The sequence below is a fragment of the Olea europaea genome, chromosome 10 (assembly GCF_002742605.1).
Source record: "Olea europaea var. sylvestris chromosome 10, O_europaea_v1, whole genome shotgun sequence".
Taxonomy (NCBI): domain Eukaryota; kingdom Viridiplantae; phylum Streptophyta; class Magnoliopsida; order Lamiales; family Oleaceae; genus Olea; species Olea europaea.
The window spans coordinates 37327969-37342862 of record NC_036246.1 but is presented as its reverse complement, the minus strand read 5'-3'; the positions used below and the strand labels follow the sequence as shown (position 1 = coordinate 37342862).

General features: G+C 34.3%; 1 protein-coding gene across 4 annotated transcripts; it reads right to left on the bottom strand.

Annotated features, from left to right (window-relative positions):
• Window positions 1-7606: 7606 nt before the first annotated feature.
• Window positions 7607-14894, bottom strand: LOC111402095 (uncharacterized membrane protein At3g27390). 4 transcript variants are annotated; one of them, XM_023030155.1, is made up of 10 exons: window positions 14508-14894; window positions 11809-11917; window positions 11490-11682; window positions 10149-10285; window positions 9745-10033; window positions 9463-9569; window positions 9175-9331; window positions 8894-9089; window positions 8568-8808; window positions 7607-8021 (listed from the first exon to the last, which is right to left on the bottom strand). In XM_023030155.1, exons 1-10 carry the CDS (start codon window positions 14773-14775, stop codon window positions 8012-8014), a joined length of 1707 nt encoding a protein of 568 aa, XP_022885923.1. In that variant the 5' UTR covers window positions 14776-14894; the 3' UTR covers window positions 7607-8011. The 4 variants fall into 4 exon arrangements, with proteins under 4 accessions (XP_022885923.1, XP_022885921.1, XP_022885922.1 ...); XM_023030153.1 differs by having other exon boundaries at window positions 7654-7989; window positions 14508-14888; XM_023030154.1 differs by having other exon boundaries at window positions 7654-7989; window positions 8568-8725; window positions 9006-9089; window positions 14508-14888.

The window sequence follows — 14894 nt, the reverse complement described above, 5'->3', positions numbered from 1 at the left end:
TTTTCTAGTATAACTCAACCACTTTTTATTACTATAAATACCATACATGGATTACATAATTCACACACCAAAAGTTATACACACGTAAGAGAAAGAGAGAGAGAGTGTGTGTGTACTTTTGTGAACTAGAAGACAAGAAACTATTTTACAACTCTTAAATAAACGAGGTAAGATACTTTAGGTACACGTGTTTTTATTTCCTTATGCGTTTATGTTCAATAAAACATGCATGGATTGCCAGTAGACATTCGTTATTTTTTAAAGAGATATGAAATTCTACGGGATTATAAAATGACCTAAGATGAGCATGTCGCTTGGACACCGATATACTCCATAAAATCAGATGGTATGAATTGTAATTTTTATTGTTATATATCTGTATATGAAAACTGCACGTATCTTACTGGGTGTTTTCAAATGCTCACTCTTACAAATTTTTACAGGTTAGTTCGGGTCGATTGGAACGGTGTGGAATAGTGATGCGGGCTGCCAAGTAGATCAAATGAAAAGAAAAAGAAATAAGTTTGCCATCTTTATATTTACCAATTAGTTTAATTTTGTTTCAAACGTGTTATTTGAATTAGCCAGGAGTTTATGTTATTTTTAGATAAAATTTTCATGTTTTAAATTTAGATGATTAAATGTTGCAGTTATTTGTTTAATAAATAATTTTATTTTTATAGTTTCGCACTTAAAATAAAGAAAAATGAGTTTTTTTTAACGTTCCAAAATTTATAGAAAATTGGGACTTTACAGTTTGGTATCAGAGCGCGGTTTGACTTTTCCGTAGACTTGTTTTTGAAAAAAAAAATATTTCTGGAACAGTTCACATGAACTGTACTGTTCATGTGAACAGTAAAAATAAATAAAAAAATTTTAAAAAATAAAAAAATTTGAACACTGTTATGTGAACAGTAACAGCGTGAACAATAAAGAGAAAAAAAATAATAATTATTTTTCATGACATGGCAAAGAGTTCAGGATTTTAATTATGTTGTGACATACTTTGAATATTGCAAATTTTTTTTGTTATAGATTTTGTCTCATTTTGTAGTAGTTTGGATTACCATTCACATCAATACCCATTTATTATGCATTAGTCTCTTTATTTTGAAGAATAAATGATTGTTTAAATTGATTTCAAGTAATAGTAGTTTAGAACTTAAATTGTTATAGTTTCATGCCTATGGTTTAAATCTTACATGTGATAAACTTTTATGTAGCCTTTGGGGATGTTTAAAAAAAAAATGGACCTTTGAAAAATTGATATTTTAAGAAATTTCACGTTCGATTTATTGTTTGAATTTTGTTGAATTGCGTAATTGCAAAATTGAAAAATTTTGTCAAAAAGACCTAAACTGTCTAAGAAGAGCTCGGGATTTAAGCGATCCATTTGTGACCGCCCTCCTCATCTGGAAGCCTTTTAATTGTGCATTATTCAAATCGATAAAATAAAAGACAATATTTTGGATAAATCCAAACTTAAGAAAATTCAAAATTTTGAAACTTCTATTTTAAGAAAATCTTATTAAAAGATATATACATATACAGTTTAAAAAAATGAAATAATAATATATATTATAATAATAAAGTGAGATTTCATGAAATTTTTTATGTAAATTGAGATTACATGCCTTAATTAATATGTAATTATATACATACCTTGAAACCAATCTTTCAAATGTTAGCCTAATTACCTTTAAGTAAATATTAATTTTTATAATATAAGTTAATTTCTTAAAAAACTACGTGGTTGTTATATAGCTCTATTAGTACTTATGTGTTATTACTATGATTTTATTTTCAATAATGTATATGTATGTATTACATGTTTGTGTTTAAATAACCATTTATAACGTGGTTTTAAATAATGATACTGTTGTTAGGAACTTTTATTTCTTGACTTTTTCTACTCTAAGAAATTCATAAATAATTATAGTCAATTATTTAAAAAAAAAAAAGAGGAAGAAAATAAGAGAGTTCAAAGGATAATGTAAATTTTTTTGAAGCAAATAATGTTATAAGAACACTTGGCACATGGCGCTCACCATTCGACTACTCTCCAGTTGATCTCAGGTATGAAATAAATTCGTTTCATTCTTAATATCTAGCATGGTTATGAGTCATATTTCTACATGAAATGTATAAGCACGTTCACCTCACATAATATATTTGTCATCTTTACGTCTTACTAGAATATCGTGTATGCACTGAGAATAAAAATAATATAGATAATGCAATATTAAACATAATTGAAATTATACTTGTCGCGTGATTTGGATGATTAGGAATAACCTAACATACCTCCAGCGTGCTGAAATGGCCATTGAAAACTACATAAACTATGAAGTAAGATGTGAGCGAACTTTTGTTGAACATGTTGAAGATTTCCTTTATAAGTGGGAGTGAGCAAGATCATTTGAATATAATGAAGGGACAGTCCTCTCGATATACCACCTTATAAGCACTATGCGACCTCAATGGAGAGATGTGGCTTACTTCGTGAGGAATATGAATTATAAGTTATATTTGGAAGAAGATTGGGATAAGATTGATTTTAAAGGATATTGTGAAGATATCATAATTTTATAGAATCACAGACAACAAACACCAGCGCCCGAACCCGAACCAGAGCCAGAGGAGGACTCGGAAGAGGGGCCGAAAGAGGACCCAAAGGAAGATATCAAACCAGAGCCGAAAGATTCCGAGCAAGAAATCTAACCACAAAATTTTGTTGATTTAGTTGCAGATTCCGAGTCAGAGTCATGCATTACTTCGGATGATGAGATGCCATAAAAGAAGATTTTTTCTAGGACTCACAGGGATTAGAAATAAGTGTTATTTATTTACTTAGGAAAAGTTTAATTGTTTAATTATATATTTGATTTTGAAGAGCACATTACTATATGTAAGAATTTGGAAATTTATATTTTTAAAGTTCTTCGTTATTACAAAGATTATTAATAATATTAGGTTGTTTTATTAAATATTCCTAAATGAAAATTTTATTTGTGTTAAGAAAATATTGAGACAACAACAAAATCAAGCTACGATCATCAGGGATTTGCTAAGGGCGTTACAAGACTTAGGTAGGCAACAAGCACAGGCTGGTCCCCATGGTGCAAACGCTAACAACATCAACTCAATTGTGGAACAGTTCCGTCGCTACAAATCCCCAACATTCGATGGCAAGGCAGACCCACTAGCAGCCGAAGAATGGATAAGAGGAATGGAGGGAATCTTCAAACATCTATCTTGCATTGATGCTCAAAAGGTGTTATGTGCAGAATTCATGTTGGTTGACATTGTAGGCCACTGGTGGGAGTCAGCATCTCACACTAGAACAGAAGCACAACAACGTACTCTGACGTGGATACAATTTAAGGACGAAGTGATGGGAAAATACTTTTCCCAAGGTCTGAGAGATCAAAAGGAGACAGAATTCCTTCAACTTAAATAGGGAAAAATGAAGTTTGAGGATTATGAGAGAAAATTCGAACAACTATTAAGGTATGTACCACACTTAGCGGACACTAAAGCAAAGAAAGCAAGGAGGTTCGATCTGGGATTGGATCCTGAGATTGGTGGAATACTGACATCCCACCAATTTACCACCTATAGCCGAATATTGCAGACTGCCCAAACAATCTCAAATAGGTTGAAAATAGACCAAACTCCCCGGCAAGGGGCCAAGTCTTCAGGAAAGAGGAAATGGAATGAGTCCAACGAAGAGAAAGGAGAAGGACCAAACAAGAAGGCTAATTTCGAACCAGGTCTTGGACAAGTCGTCCTACCTTGTCCAAAGTGCAAGAAAATGAATAGGGATGAATGTCTGTATGGAAAGCATGTGTGCTATAGATGCGGTAAAATCGAGCATATTTTCAAAAACTGCAAAGAGGAGCTTTTGAAGAAGAAAGAAAAGTCAGAAAAGAAGGAAAATGCCAGAGTTTTTACTTTAGCCCAAGGACAGGCCACGAAAGATCCTAACGCAGGTAAATTTCGAGGACGAAATTCTCTTAAGGAGGGTAGATTGTTGCAATCCAAAAAATAAAATAAAATTTATAGATAAAAAAATTATTTATTTTGTATACTATATAATTCCCATTTTATCTAGGTCAAATAAATTAGATTTTGATATAGCAATTATAAGTATATCAATATTGTACTCGATGGATAGCTCGTAATTAATTAGAAGTCTTTGACTCGAGAAAAAGTTCTTTTGGATAAGAACGCATTAAGTTAGACCCAATTGAAAGAAAATATGATAAATAGAATTTTATCCTATTTATAAATCAATTCATTTTCGCTCTCCAAAAACGTGTAAAGTGGGAATTGAATTTTATTTTTTAGATTAATATTAATTTATTTTGAAATTGATTTGATAGCTAGCATCCTATTTAGATAGCTAAAATAGAGAGAGAGAGAGAGAGAGAGAGAGAGTACTTTTGCGAACTAAAAGACAAGAAACTATTTTGCAACTCTTAAATAAACGTGGTAAGATACTTTAGGTGTACGTGTTTTTGTTTCCTTATGCGTTTATGTTCAATAAAAATGCATGGATTGTCAGTAGACATTCGTTTTTTTTAAAAGAGATATTAAATCATACGGGATTATAAGAGAACCGAAGATGGGTGTGTCGTTTGATCACCGATATACTCCATAAGATCAAATTGTATGAATTGTAATTTTTATTGCTATGTATCTGTATATGGAAACTGCACGTATCTTATTGGGTGTTTCTGAATACTCACTCTTACAAATTTTTACAGATTAGTTCGAGTCGATTGGAACGGTGTGAAATGGTGATGCTAGCTGCTAAGTAGATCAAATGAAAAGAAAAAGAAATATGTTGTCATCTTTATATTTACCAATTAGTTTAATTTTGTTCCAAACATGTTATTTGAATTAGTCACGAGTTTATGTTATGTTTAGATACAATTTTCATGTTTTTAATTTAGATTATTAAATGTTGCAGTTATTTGTTTAATAAAGAATTTTATTTTTATAACGTTCCAGAGTTTATAGAAAATTGAGACGTTACAGAATAATGGGTGAAATTTAATTTAATTGATTATTTAATGTCGCATTAACGTCATTTAGACTAACGTTATAATCTCAATGAGGTTACATAGCATTATTTTTCATGAAAAGGACACGTGTCATAAGGCCCGTGTGAGAGGTGTAGACACCCTTATATACAAAAATTATGTACCTCTAGCAAAGCCTTTACACTAATACTACTCAAATAGGGTTAATCGTTCCAATGGTCACTAAATTTTAGCCTATGTCTTTGATTGATCAATGAAATTTAAAATATCGAGTTTTGATCACTGAATTTAGGTCAATGTCTTCGATTACTCACTGAACTTAGGTTCATGTCTTAAATTGTTTACTGAAATTTAAAATGTCGAATTTTGATCATTGATCTTTGAAATATACCGTACGTTACTCACTAGTATAACCGTTGAATACTGAAAAATATCGAGTTTACAGTGAATAATGTACAGTATTTTTCAAAATTCAGTGAAATGTACAATATTTTTTAAAGTTTAGTGAGTAATTTACAATATTTTTCAAAATTCAATGGCCAAAATTCAATTTTTAAATTTTAGTGAGAAATCGAAGACATAGACCTAAATTTAGTGATCAAAACTCGACATTTTAAACTTTAATGATCAATCAAAGATATGAACACCGTACATTTCAGAATCGGCACTCCCAGACACCATAAACCACCTACCAGCTACAACACATCCATACTTGTTCTTCAAACGTAAATCTCATCATATTGTCAAAATGACAGACCCCGTCTTCGAAATACTGTGATGATGATGAAAACTTTCCATCTGACAGTTATAGAAATTGACTTGGGGAATAAATCGAGGGTTCACGACTGATTTGGGACGAAATTTGAACTGCAAAAATTTCAATTGATTGGGGATGTAGAACGTCTTTGATGTGGATGAAGAACCTGGGCCTGCCAAGTAAAGTAATTAGTTTGTGGAGGAACCCTAGGATTTGGGGATGATTTGAGGATGAAGGTGAATTTCAATCTGTTGATTTCATGAGATGGTTTTTGGTTGTCTGGTTAGAGGAGTAGTGGTTTCAAATTGAAGAAGCTGCTGACGCGAAGAGATTAAGAGCCAAACTGTGATTTTAAAAATTGATTTTTTGATCGTTAGGAGAAAAGTGAGGTAGAAGAAGTCAAATATAACGATTGAAATAGTGTAATAACGATCAAAAAAATCAATTTTTTAGAGGGAAAAAATCACTCACAAACAAGCTGTAAGTGATTCGGTCTACCACGTCATCTTTTCATTTGTGACGTGGACTTTTTTTGGTCCATTGTACAGATGAAAGTACTATAATGATGGATGGGTAAATGGATTAATAGTTCGTTGACCATTAGGTAACTTTTTATTTTAGTTGAGCAAGTGGTAACCAAAAATAAATTTCAGTGGGCATTCAAACTATTGAAACAATTAACTCAAATAGGGGCTTGTTTAAATCCCTGTCGACAGCCCTTTTTAAGTAGCCTCTCATAAAGTTCAGCCCTCTATGGGACATTGGGACTCTCATTCACCCACAAAAAGGTCGGTCTGTCAATTTCTTTGGGTCAAATATGTCGAGTAAAATTGAGTATTGTTATTCATCATAAAAAATGATTATTCTATTGACTTTCTTTCTTTCTTTCTTTTTTTTTAGCTGAGTAATTAATGCATTTCTCATTTAAGGTTTTCAATTTTGATGATCTTCTAATCAATTTAAGAAGCAATGAGCTTCTTAATTCATTGTTAAAAAATGTTTATAATCATTAATTACAATCATATGTCTAGATGACTAGAAAGAAATAGAATCCTTAACTTGCTTATCACTATTAATATTTAATTACATTATTCAAATAAATAAATTTGATTTACCTAGTGTAAAATTGTTCAAACTTGCTATAAATTTACTTTACTGAGTCGTTTCACCTTAAAAATAGGTAGAAAGTACCAACAAAAAGAAAAAATACAAGTAAAGGGAAAAAGAAGATTTGAGTGAAGATTTTGCGACATTGGCCATCAATTTATTCACTTGTATTAAGTGTTTTGAGTTTGAAACTCGATGGGCAATAACATTTTTAAAACGACAAAAATCAACTCAGGTGACTTTGATTAAACTTCACAACTGTGACTAATCAACATTGCAAAACACGAAATTAAACTACTAGAAAATTGAATCCCAAAGGGCATAAACAAGTCACAAAATAAGATTTTTATTTATTATTTGGCCCAACGTCGCCACGATTTAACTCTTACCCCCATTATTATTAGATGAGTTCATTAAATTCTCGTGCTTATTCTCGAAATTCAACCATCTCAATAGCATATCCTCGTCTCTATCTGTAACCAAATGGTAGTGTAAAAAGATGTAATATTTTTCTCTTTAACAGGAATCAATTTATGTTTCTATCACAAATGTAACTGTCTGGTCAACCTTCAACGAACTTCTGAGCACTCAAAATTGACTTGAGTAACAAAAAATGTCGAGAGCTAACAAAGATTCTGTCGATTAGGTGATTCATATTTTTGTATATAAAGGACAAGTTAATGGAGTCGTGAGATAGAAGCGCTGAAAACCGCTATACACGTCAAACACCACATAATCACATGCTGGACAATGCTAGGCATAAATATACAAGTTACGAACAATATGCATTAGGAGGAGTTAACTCGTATCATAAGTTGCTGGTGAAAATATCTCGTGATTTATAATCATACTGCATTTACAATGTCATGAGTAATCTCCTTACTGTCCTCTGTATCCTCATCTTTTCTGATCCCTCTTTGATAGGATCTGCTACCACGTCCAGAATTTGATAAACCAACAGCATGATCCACCAAGAGACCAGTCTGCATAGCTTCTATATACAACAGCTTCACCAAATTCTGGAAACGACGTCTAAATGTTGGTATCCGGGACATGGAAGCAACAATTCCTTGCAGCCTGTTGTATAGATATAGGTACACTAATTCAAGCTAAACATAACAGTAAATTGCAATTCAGTACTAGAGCAACAACATGCAACACAGGGATCAAAAGTTCTGAAATAATCTAATCTTCCAAAGAATTTAATAGAACAAGCTCAAACATGCATGCTATGATACGCTCAGAGCACAGGTCACACTGAAATCATGAAAATCAGGAGTTTAACATTTAGCAATAGTTCTATAATTTGGCAAATTCACATGTAATCTATAGTTGATACAAAACTTCATAATGTTATGTAGGTTGACTATCTAGAATAGAACTTATAAAACTTGCTATAGAAATGTCTACTTTTTACTTGGCTAGAGAGATCTCTTTTTCTATTTTTTTTTTTTTTTTTGAGCATCAATTAAACATGGACAGGGGCTGAATTTGATGGGATTCATATTGCAAGAATGGGAAGAAATAAGTCATTAGAAAGACGCAAAAGGCTAACAGTAGACCAATAGTAGGAAAATGTGCTGCACAAGTGAAATGTGCAAATAAATGAAGTACAGTAAACAGAAATAAAGAAGATATAGTCATCTTGGACTAACCTCCTAATAACAGCTTGCAATTGTGCTTTTCTAACATTGTCACTGGATGGGAATCCAGTGTCATCCCATTCCTCGGGTCTATCATTTTTGCATGCCATGATCAACTTTTTCAAGCAAATTTCCTCATTTTCCTCCAGTTTAAGTCCCCTTATCTGCTCCTTCATGGTTAAGAGTGGCCCAATGAACCAATCAAAAAATTTATCTCTTGGCCGATTAATCCAGGTCAATTCCAATTCATCAGCTAGAAAAAATATAAAACTCACTGTTTTTTCAAAATGAATAACTAATCCATCAAAAACAAACTTGAATCCAGAATAAGAACGTACAGATAAGCAACCCAGAACAACCAGACTTTGCTGATGCAATAAGGCATTGCAAAATGGACCAAGCAGGCAGCTTGATGCCCAGCTTTTTACAATTTCCTTTCAGAATACATACCTCAATGTCTTTGACATTTATCAGACCCTCTCGGAGGAGCATTTTCCCATTAATTTCGCAAGATTTAAAGAGCCAATCCCATACCTGTCACATTGCTGTATTGAAATTCCAAATGCCCCCAGGCCCCAACCAGATGATCATTTTAAGTTATATTCTAGAGACCACGCACCTGCACTGGTGTGTATTGTTGAATTGCTTGCTTTACCGTTCTTGATCCTTCTGAAACAAGCTTTGAATTGCGTGAACCTTCTCTTCCAACTTTCCTGTCAAGCGACTTTATTCTTTCTAGGCCATTGGAAGGACTCAAGCTTTTCCGGTAACGAGGCCTGGCTGTCACACATATTCACTGATCAAGTTTATTGTCTATATTCGGAAATTTCTGTCTACGAAGGTCAAGGTAAGAACAGTGTGCTTCCACTAGTTAAAAAAAAAAAAAAAAATCAGTCTCAGAAGATACCTGGGAAAGCATGACCCTTCCCTCAAATAAAGTAAGTCATTTGCATATTCATCGAACAGAGATATTACTGCCACAATGTATGCAAGTCCCATGCAAAGAGAATCTTCCTGCAGACTCATAACATTTTTTTTTGTTTAGAGTATAATGATCACAAGTCAACTACCTCTCTTAAGTCATATTAAATACTTCGATCATCGTGCAAAAGAAAAATGGATGATTTCTATTTATTCATTTTCTGTTTTAGGTTGAGACACAAGGAAGTCTGGAGAAAGAAACTGATACCTGATAGACAATCACTCCTCCATAAAGACCAAGAAAGAAGCTGGAGAAGAAAGCAGCCATCACGGCTCCTACTACGGCTAAAGGCCATAAAAGGATAGCTAGGCCAGCAAATGGCACACATACTGTCTCCAGAAATGGGCCTTTCCTCCCTATCAAGTCCTCCAATAACCTCTTCCACCCCGTGAATAACATGTATGGGCTTTTCCATAGAGCAACTGCAGAGATGAGAAGAACATCTACAGGAATTGCAAGCAGAGAAACCAAAAGACAGCTTGGGAGTTTTGATAACCTGAAGTTAACATCATAAAAAAATATATGTTTATACTGTTAACCTGTAGAGAAAAATCCTTTTGAGTATCTCACTACTTTTAATGAAAAACTCTTTTGAGTCAGGATTATCTCACTTTATGTCCATAGGCTTCTCATCTTCGCACACTTCTTCACCCAGTTCATCCATGTAGGAGAAGTAGGAATGGAAGCAAAAATCTGTAAAATCCCGAACCACTGTACAGCTGCCTTCAAGAGTTGAACAACAACCGTCCTGATAATTTTGCAAACTGTCAATCAATGGAAATTAGTTTAAGGAAAACAGATACCACAAAACCAGCTGAAAACACAATCATCAACATGCATCCCTAAACCTCAACCTAGTCAGAGTAAATATTGGAAAAACTGCAAATCCGTTTACAGCAGTCAAGGCATCCTGCAAACCGTGTGTGTGTGATTGTGTTATTCAGTGTTGACTCGTTCACAGACGTAGGCTATCTGAATGAAGAGCGCGTCCAAAAATCCATTCATTATTAACCAGATGCAGCTTGTATTGGTTCGGGATGTGATTCAGGATTCTTTCCTTTTCTGTACGGTTGACTTCGTGTTTTGTTAGTCGAATTAGAAGCTAACTTATTGGAGTAATTCCAGGCTTCAAACAGAGTAATTTCCTTTAATAAAAGGCTAATTGAAGTTGATCGTCATTTCACTAAGGAACCAGCCAAGGGATGAACATGCACACTTCTAAGTCCCATGAATGACAGCTAGCTGACATTCTGACCAAGAGGAATTGAATCTAATCTGTTCCAATCTATCAGAAACAAGCAGAGAATGAAGGACATTTGGTCACCAGTGTATATGCCGGGATTCAATCTAATACACTGTTCTCCTTTATTCTGGCATCTGGTGGAAGTGTTATCTTGACGACTAGATCGATCAGTAGGAATTAGACCTAACACAATTCTGAAAAGAAAAACTTCAATAAATTTGATTTTTAGAATTTTTTTTTTTTCTTTTTCAATTGCATTGGAAACTATAGGCTGTCCTTCAAATTCTGAAAAAAGAAGATATTTATGTTCGATTATACAGAGAGTACCTCGTTGACTTTGTATTTATTTTCCGTAATGCTAATTGATTGGATATGTTTAAATATGATAATTTCGTAGAATTAATAATTGACTTATTGGAGCCATTCTAAGCAAAGAATAATGTAACATCCTTTTCCTTCTCCCTTGTAAGCATTATAAATGAGATACAATCACTGACAATAACAAAGCATTATAAATGAGATACAATCACTGACAATAACAAACAAGCATAGTTCATAAATCATCTTTAGTTTTTATGACCATAAAGTAGCCAAAAAAGTACTTTACTGCATAAGTTAGACAAGAAAAGCATAATAAAACTACAGATTTATCTTGAAAAGGAAGAAGATCCAAGAAAGTACGAAGGAAGAAATAGAGATGAAGACTCACAGTAAAGCAGTGGTAAAATTTGTCAGTCACATTTTCTCCAACAGCCTCAAAAGTTGCAATCAAGGGAGCAAAAAACCCATATCCTATCCCCCCAAGGATACTTCCAAGAATTGCAATGATGGGCCACAGGATCAGGGGAATTAGTAGTGACAACAATACCATAATCTTCAAAATCCATCCTAGCCTCTTGCTTCTGTTTTGAATGCCAAATCATCATCAATCAGGATTGAGAAGAACTTGAAAGGACTAAATTGCAACGTGCGTCAGATTCATGAATGTTAGAAATAAACAGGAGAAGACAAATGAAGTGGAAACACACTTTGCTACACAGTAGTAAGTCCAAATAAAATGGGCGGGCCAAAGTCCAATCACCACTGCCGAGTTTCCAACCGCTATGATGCCAATCACAATTGGACATATGATCAACCCTGCCCAAGCACCAGTTTCAGAGTTCAATGAATATGGTCAAATATTGCGCACTTGCCATATATGACATTTTAACCAGCATAAAGTTCCAACACAAAAGGATAAGACACAAGCAGGACAGTTGAGATATATATCCACTGAATACTATCTACTCTCAACAGGTAGCCAACAAAACAGATGACAAGAAATTGTTTAAAAATCAAATAAGAACTCAGAGAATCTAATTGAATTTATAGAAGCATAAAAAATATTATTTTTGAAGTATTAATGTTTTTCCCAGGGTCATCCTCTTAATCGTTGATGATTCTCTGAAACACTAAGGGACGCCTATGGCTAGCTGTTTTGAAAAGATATATAAGCTTCAGAGACAGGATTTCTTTCCCATTCCCTCATAAATTTTTTATTTTATTTTACTTTTTTAATATATTTTTTTAACCGTCTTCCCTACTTCTGCCTCTATAACAAAAACAGAGATGTCGCTAACGTGTGGATAAAGCGCATGTCACAACCAACTCCCTGCTATACTAGCCACCTCTACTCATAGGGGGCTGTGGTGAGACTGGAGGTGAAGATAAATAAATTTGACTTTGTGAAGGATAAATTGGCATTTCCCAGAGAAACAAAAATGACAGTATAATATTTTCTATCGTAGCATGCAGAGAGAGAACTTAGAGGAGTGTTCCCATTGTCTTATTTTGAGTAGCTCAGTTTAGATAACAAAGCTACAATTGCACTGCACAAAGATTATACTGGGGCAAGCGCGCCCGGCATAGTCTCACAACTACTTCAGAATATAAATATAGTTAACCCTCACATTTACATTTCAATTTTTTGAGTCCAATTTCACTGAATATTACAATCCTGCAGTTTACTGGAAGTACTAGGCTTGATTAAGATATTAAACCCTTAAGTTGCCTCAAGAGAGAGTAGATTCCGATTGAGTAATGGGTGCTTTGAAGTTGTCCCACATCAGATGGTCAAAGTTTGTTTAACTATTCTACAAAAACGGTGGCCCAAGGCCTATCACTTGGGCTTTTAGCGTATACACAATAAAATTTCCTAGTAAATTCAGTTGTTAACATATGCTCATTTGATAGACTAGAAATCTGTCTTCAGAATTGTAGCTGTGATTTTTACCAAGATCTTTTCCGCATGCTGCCAGCATTATTAACAAAAATACAAACACAGAATATGTGCATGCGTGGCGTTATTTGACGCCAGAATCCAGGCTATTCAGGAAGAATCGCAGCAATTCCCCAATCCTAACTTACAAATTCTTGCATTAAGGAATGCATTTTTCAGGGATGCTGTGACATGGGTCATGGGTCTAGTTCACTGCATGCAAATGTACCCTCACACTAATGTCATCAACTTCCATCACTAGCACAAATTATCCCAACTAGTATAAATGAAAGCGAATTCTTGGTCGAGCTGATTCATCTTTTGGCACCCCAACAATATTGCAATTTGCACACCAAGCCCGCTGGAGTGCAATATTCTTTTACATAACCAACTTTATTATAAAACCCATTACAAAATTTCATAACATGGTAGGCTTGATTTATGTCCTTCCATGCGACTTCATAATCGACATAAATGAAATCACTTCCAAATTATTCCTGGGAATAGTAATTTCTCTGACACCATTTTCTCACTCTCTTGACTTGCTATTTTGTTTGTCCCACTAACTCTTCTTGTTATGTCAAATCCAACTCACTTAGGTTTTTGATTATAGGTATACCTATCAAGTCTAGATCCTCAACTTGTTTAGATTGGATTTAAACCTAAGGTTCGAGATCTAGTAGGCTCTAAGGCAGCTATTCATAGCAGGGTTTGTCAAATCTTTGTCTCCATGACCAAAACTTGCTGAAATTGCGTTGGTTTAATTTGTATGCACATTGTAGTGACAGACGCTAATCAGATGAGACAACTTAGCTGATGTGAAAGCCAAAACATAGCCCAGATCAAGCCAGCTTGTCTAACAACCTTGGGCATGCGTAGTGATCAATGAAAACTGCTAAAGGCATATCCGTGACCCTGGATCTAGCATTCAGAGAGCATGCCAAAGGCATATCCATGATAAGCCTACCTCAAAAGAAGTGCCTGTCGCATAACAATGAAGACTCTACTTGTGATAGAATATCAATCAAACTAGCTAGATAATGTTTACCTCTAGTAAGGGATACATCGACTGAATATGCACACAGTAGCACTCCATCAATCATATAGGGAGCAAACCATTAACCTTATCGGGTAACACATTAGAATCCAATTCAAATCTATTTCCCTTAATCAAAATCTTTACTAACTTAATCATCAAAGTGACCATGGAAATGCATACTTTTTTATTCAGGAGGAGACCTTCAATCAGTGAGATTAAGTTCAAATTTACATTTTTTATAAAAAAAATAAAAAATAAAAATCTCATAAACGTGAAATAAAATTGAGGTTAAGCATGTTCAATTACGCAGGCCTCCACTACAAGAACATTGCTGAAATTACACAAACAAAATTGGTTTATGGCGTTCTTAATGCATTGAAAGTAGTTAACACAGAGCAACAAATCTTAAAGAAAAGAGCAAGAAGAATTACCTTTGAGAAGGCCAAGGGTGAAGAGCAAGAGAAAGAAGGGTAAAAATGAGATAAAACTCCATAGCTTGGCTATAAACCCAGACGGCACCTCCATATATGGAATCGCCGAGCAAATACAGAAAAACTTGACAGGGCAAAAACGGAAACGCAGAGATTTTGAGAGTATGATCGGCTTCTCTGCCTGTTTTTTGTTGACGAAGGAATAAATGAGTGAGTACGTATGTAAATTTTGAAACAGTAAAAGAAAGAGGGGAAGGTTTCGTGTCATGAGATGGTGGCACTTGTGCCGCGTGTCTGCAGCCGAACAGTCGAGGTGGGATTCTCGCCGAAAGAGGTTCCAGATAGTGACAGACTGACAGACGCAAAATACAACATTATCCCCTCTGT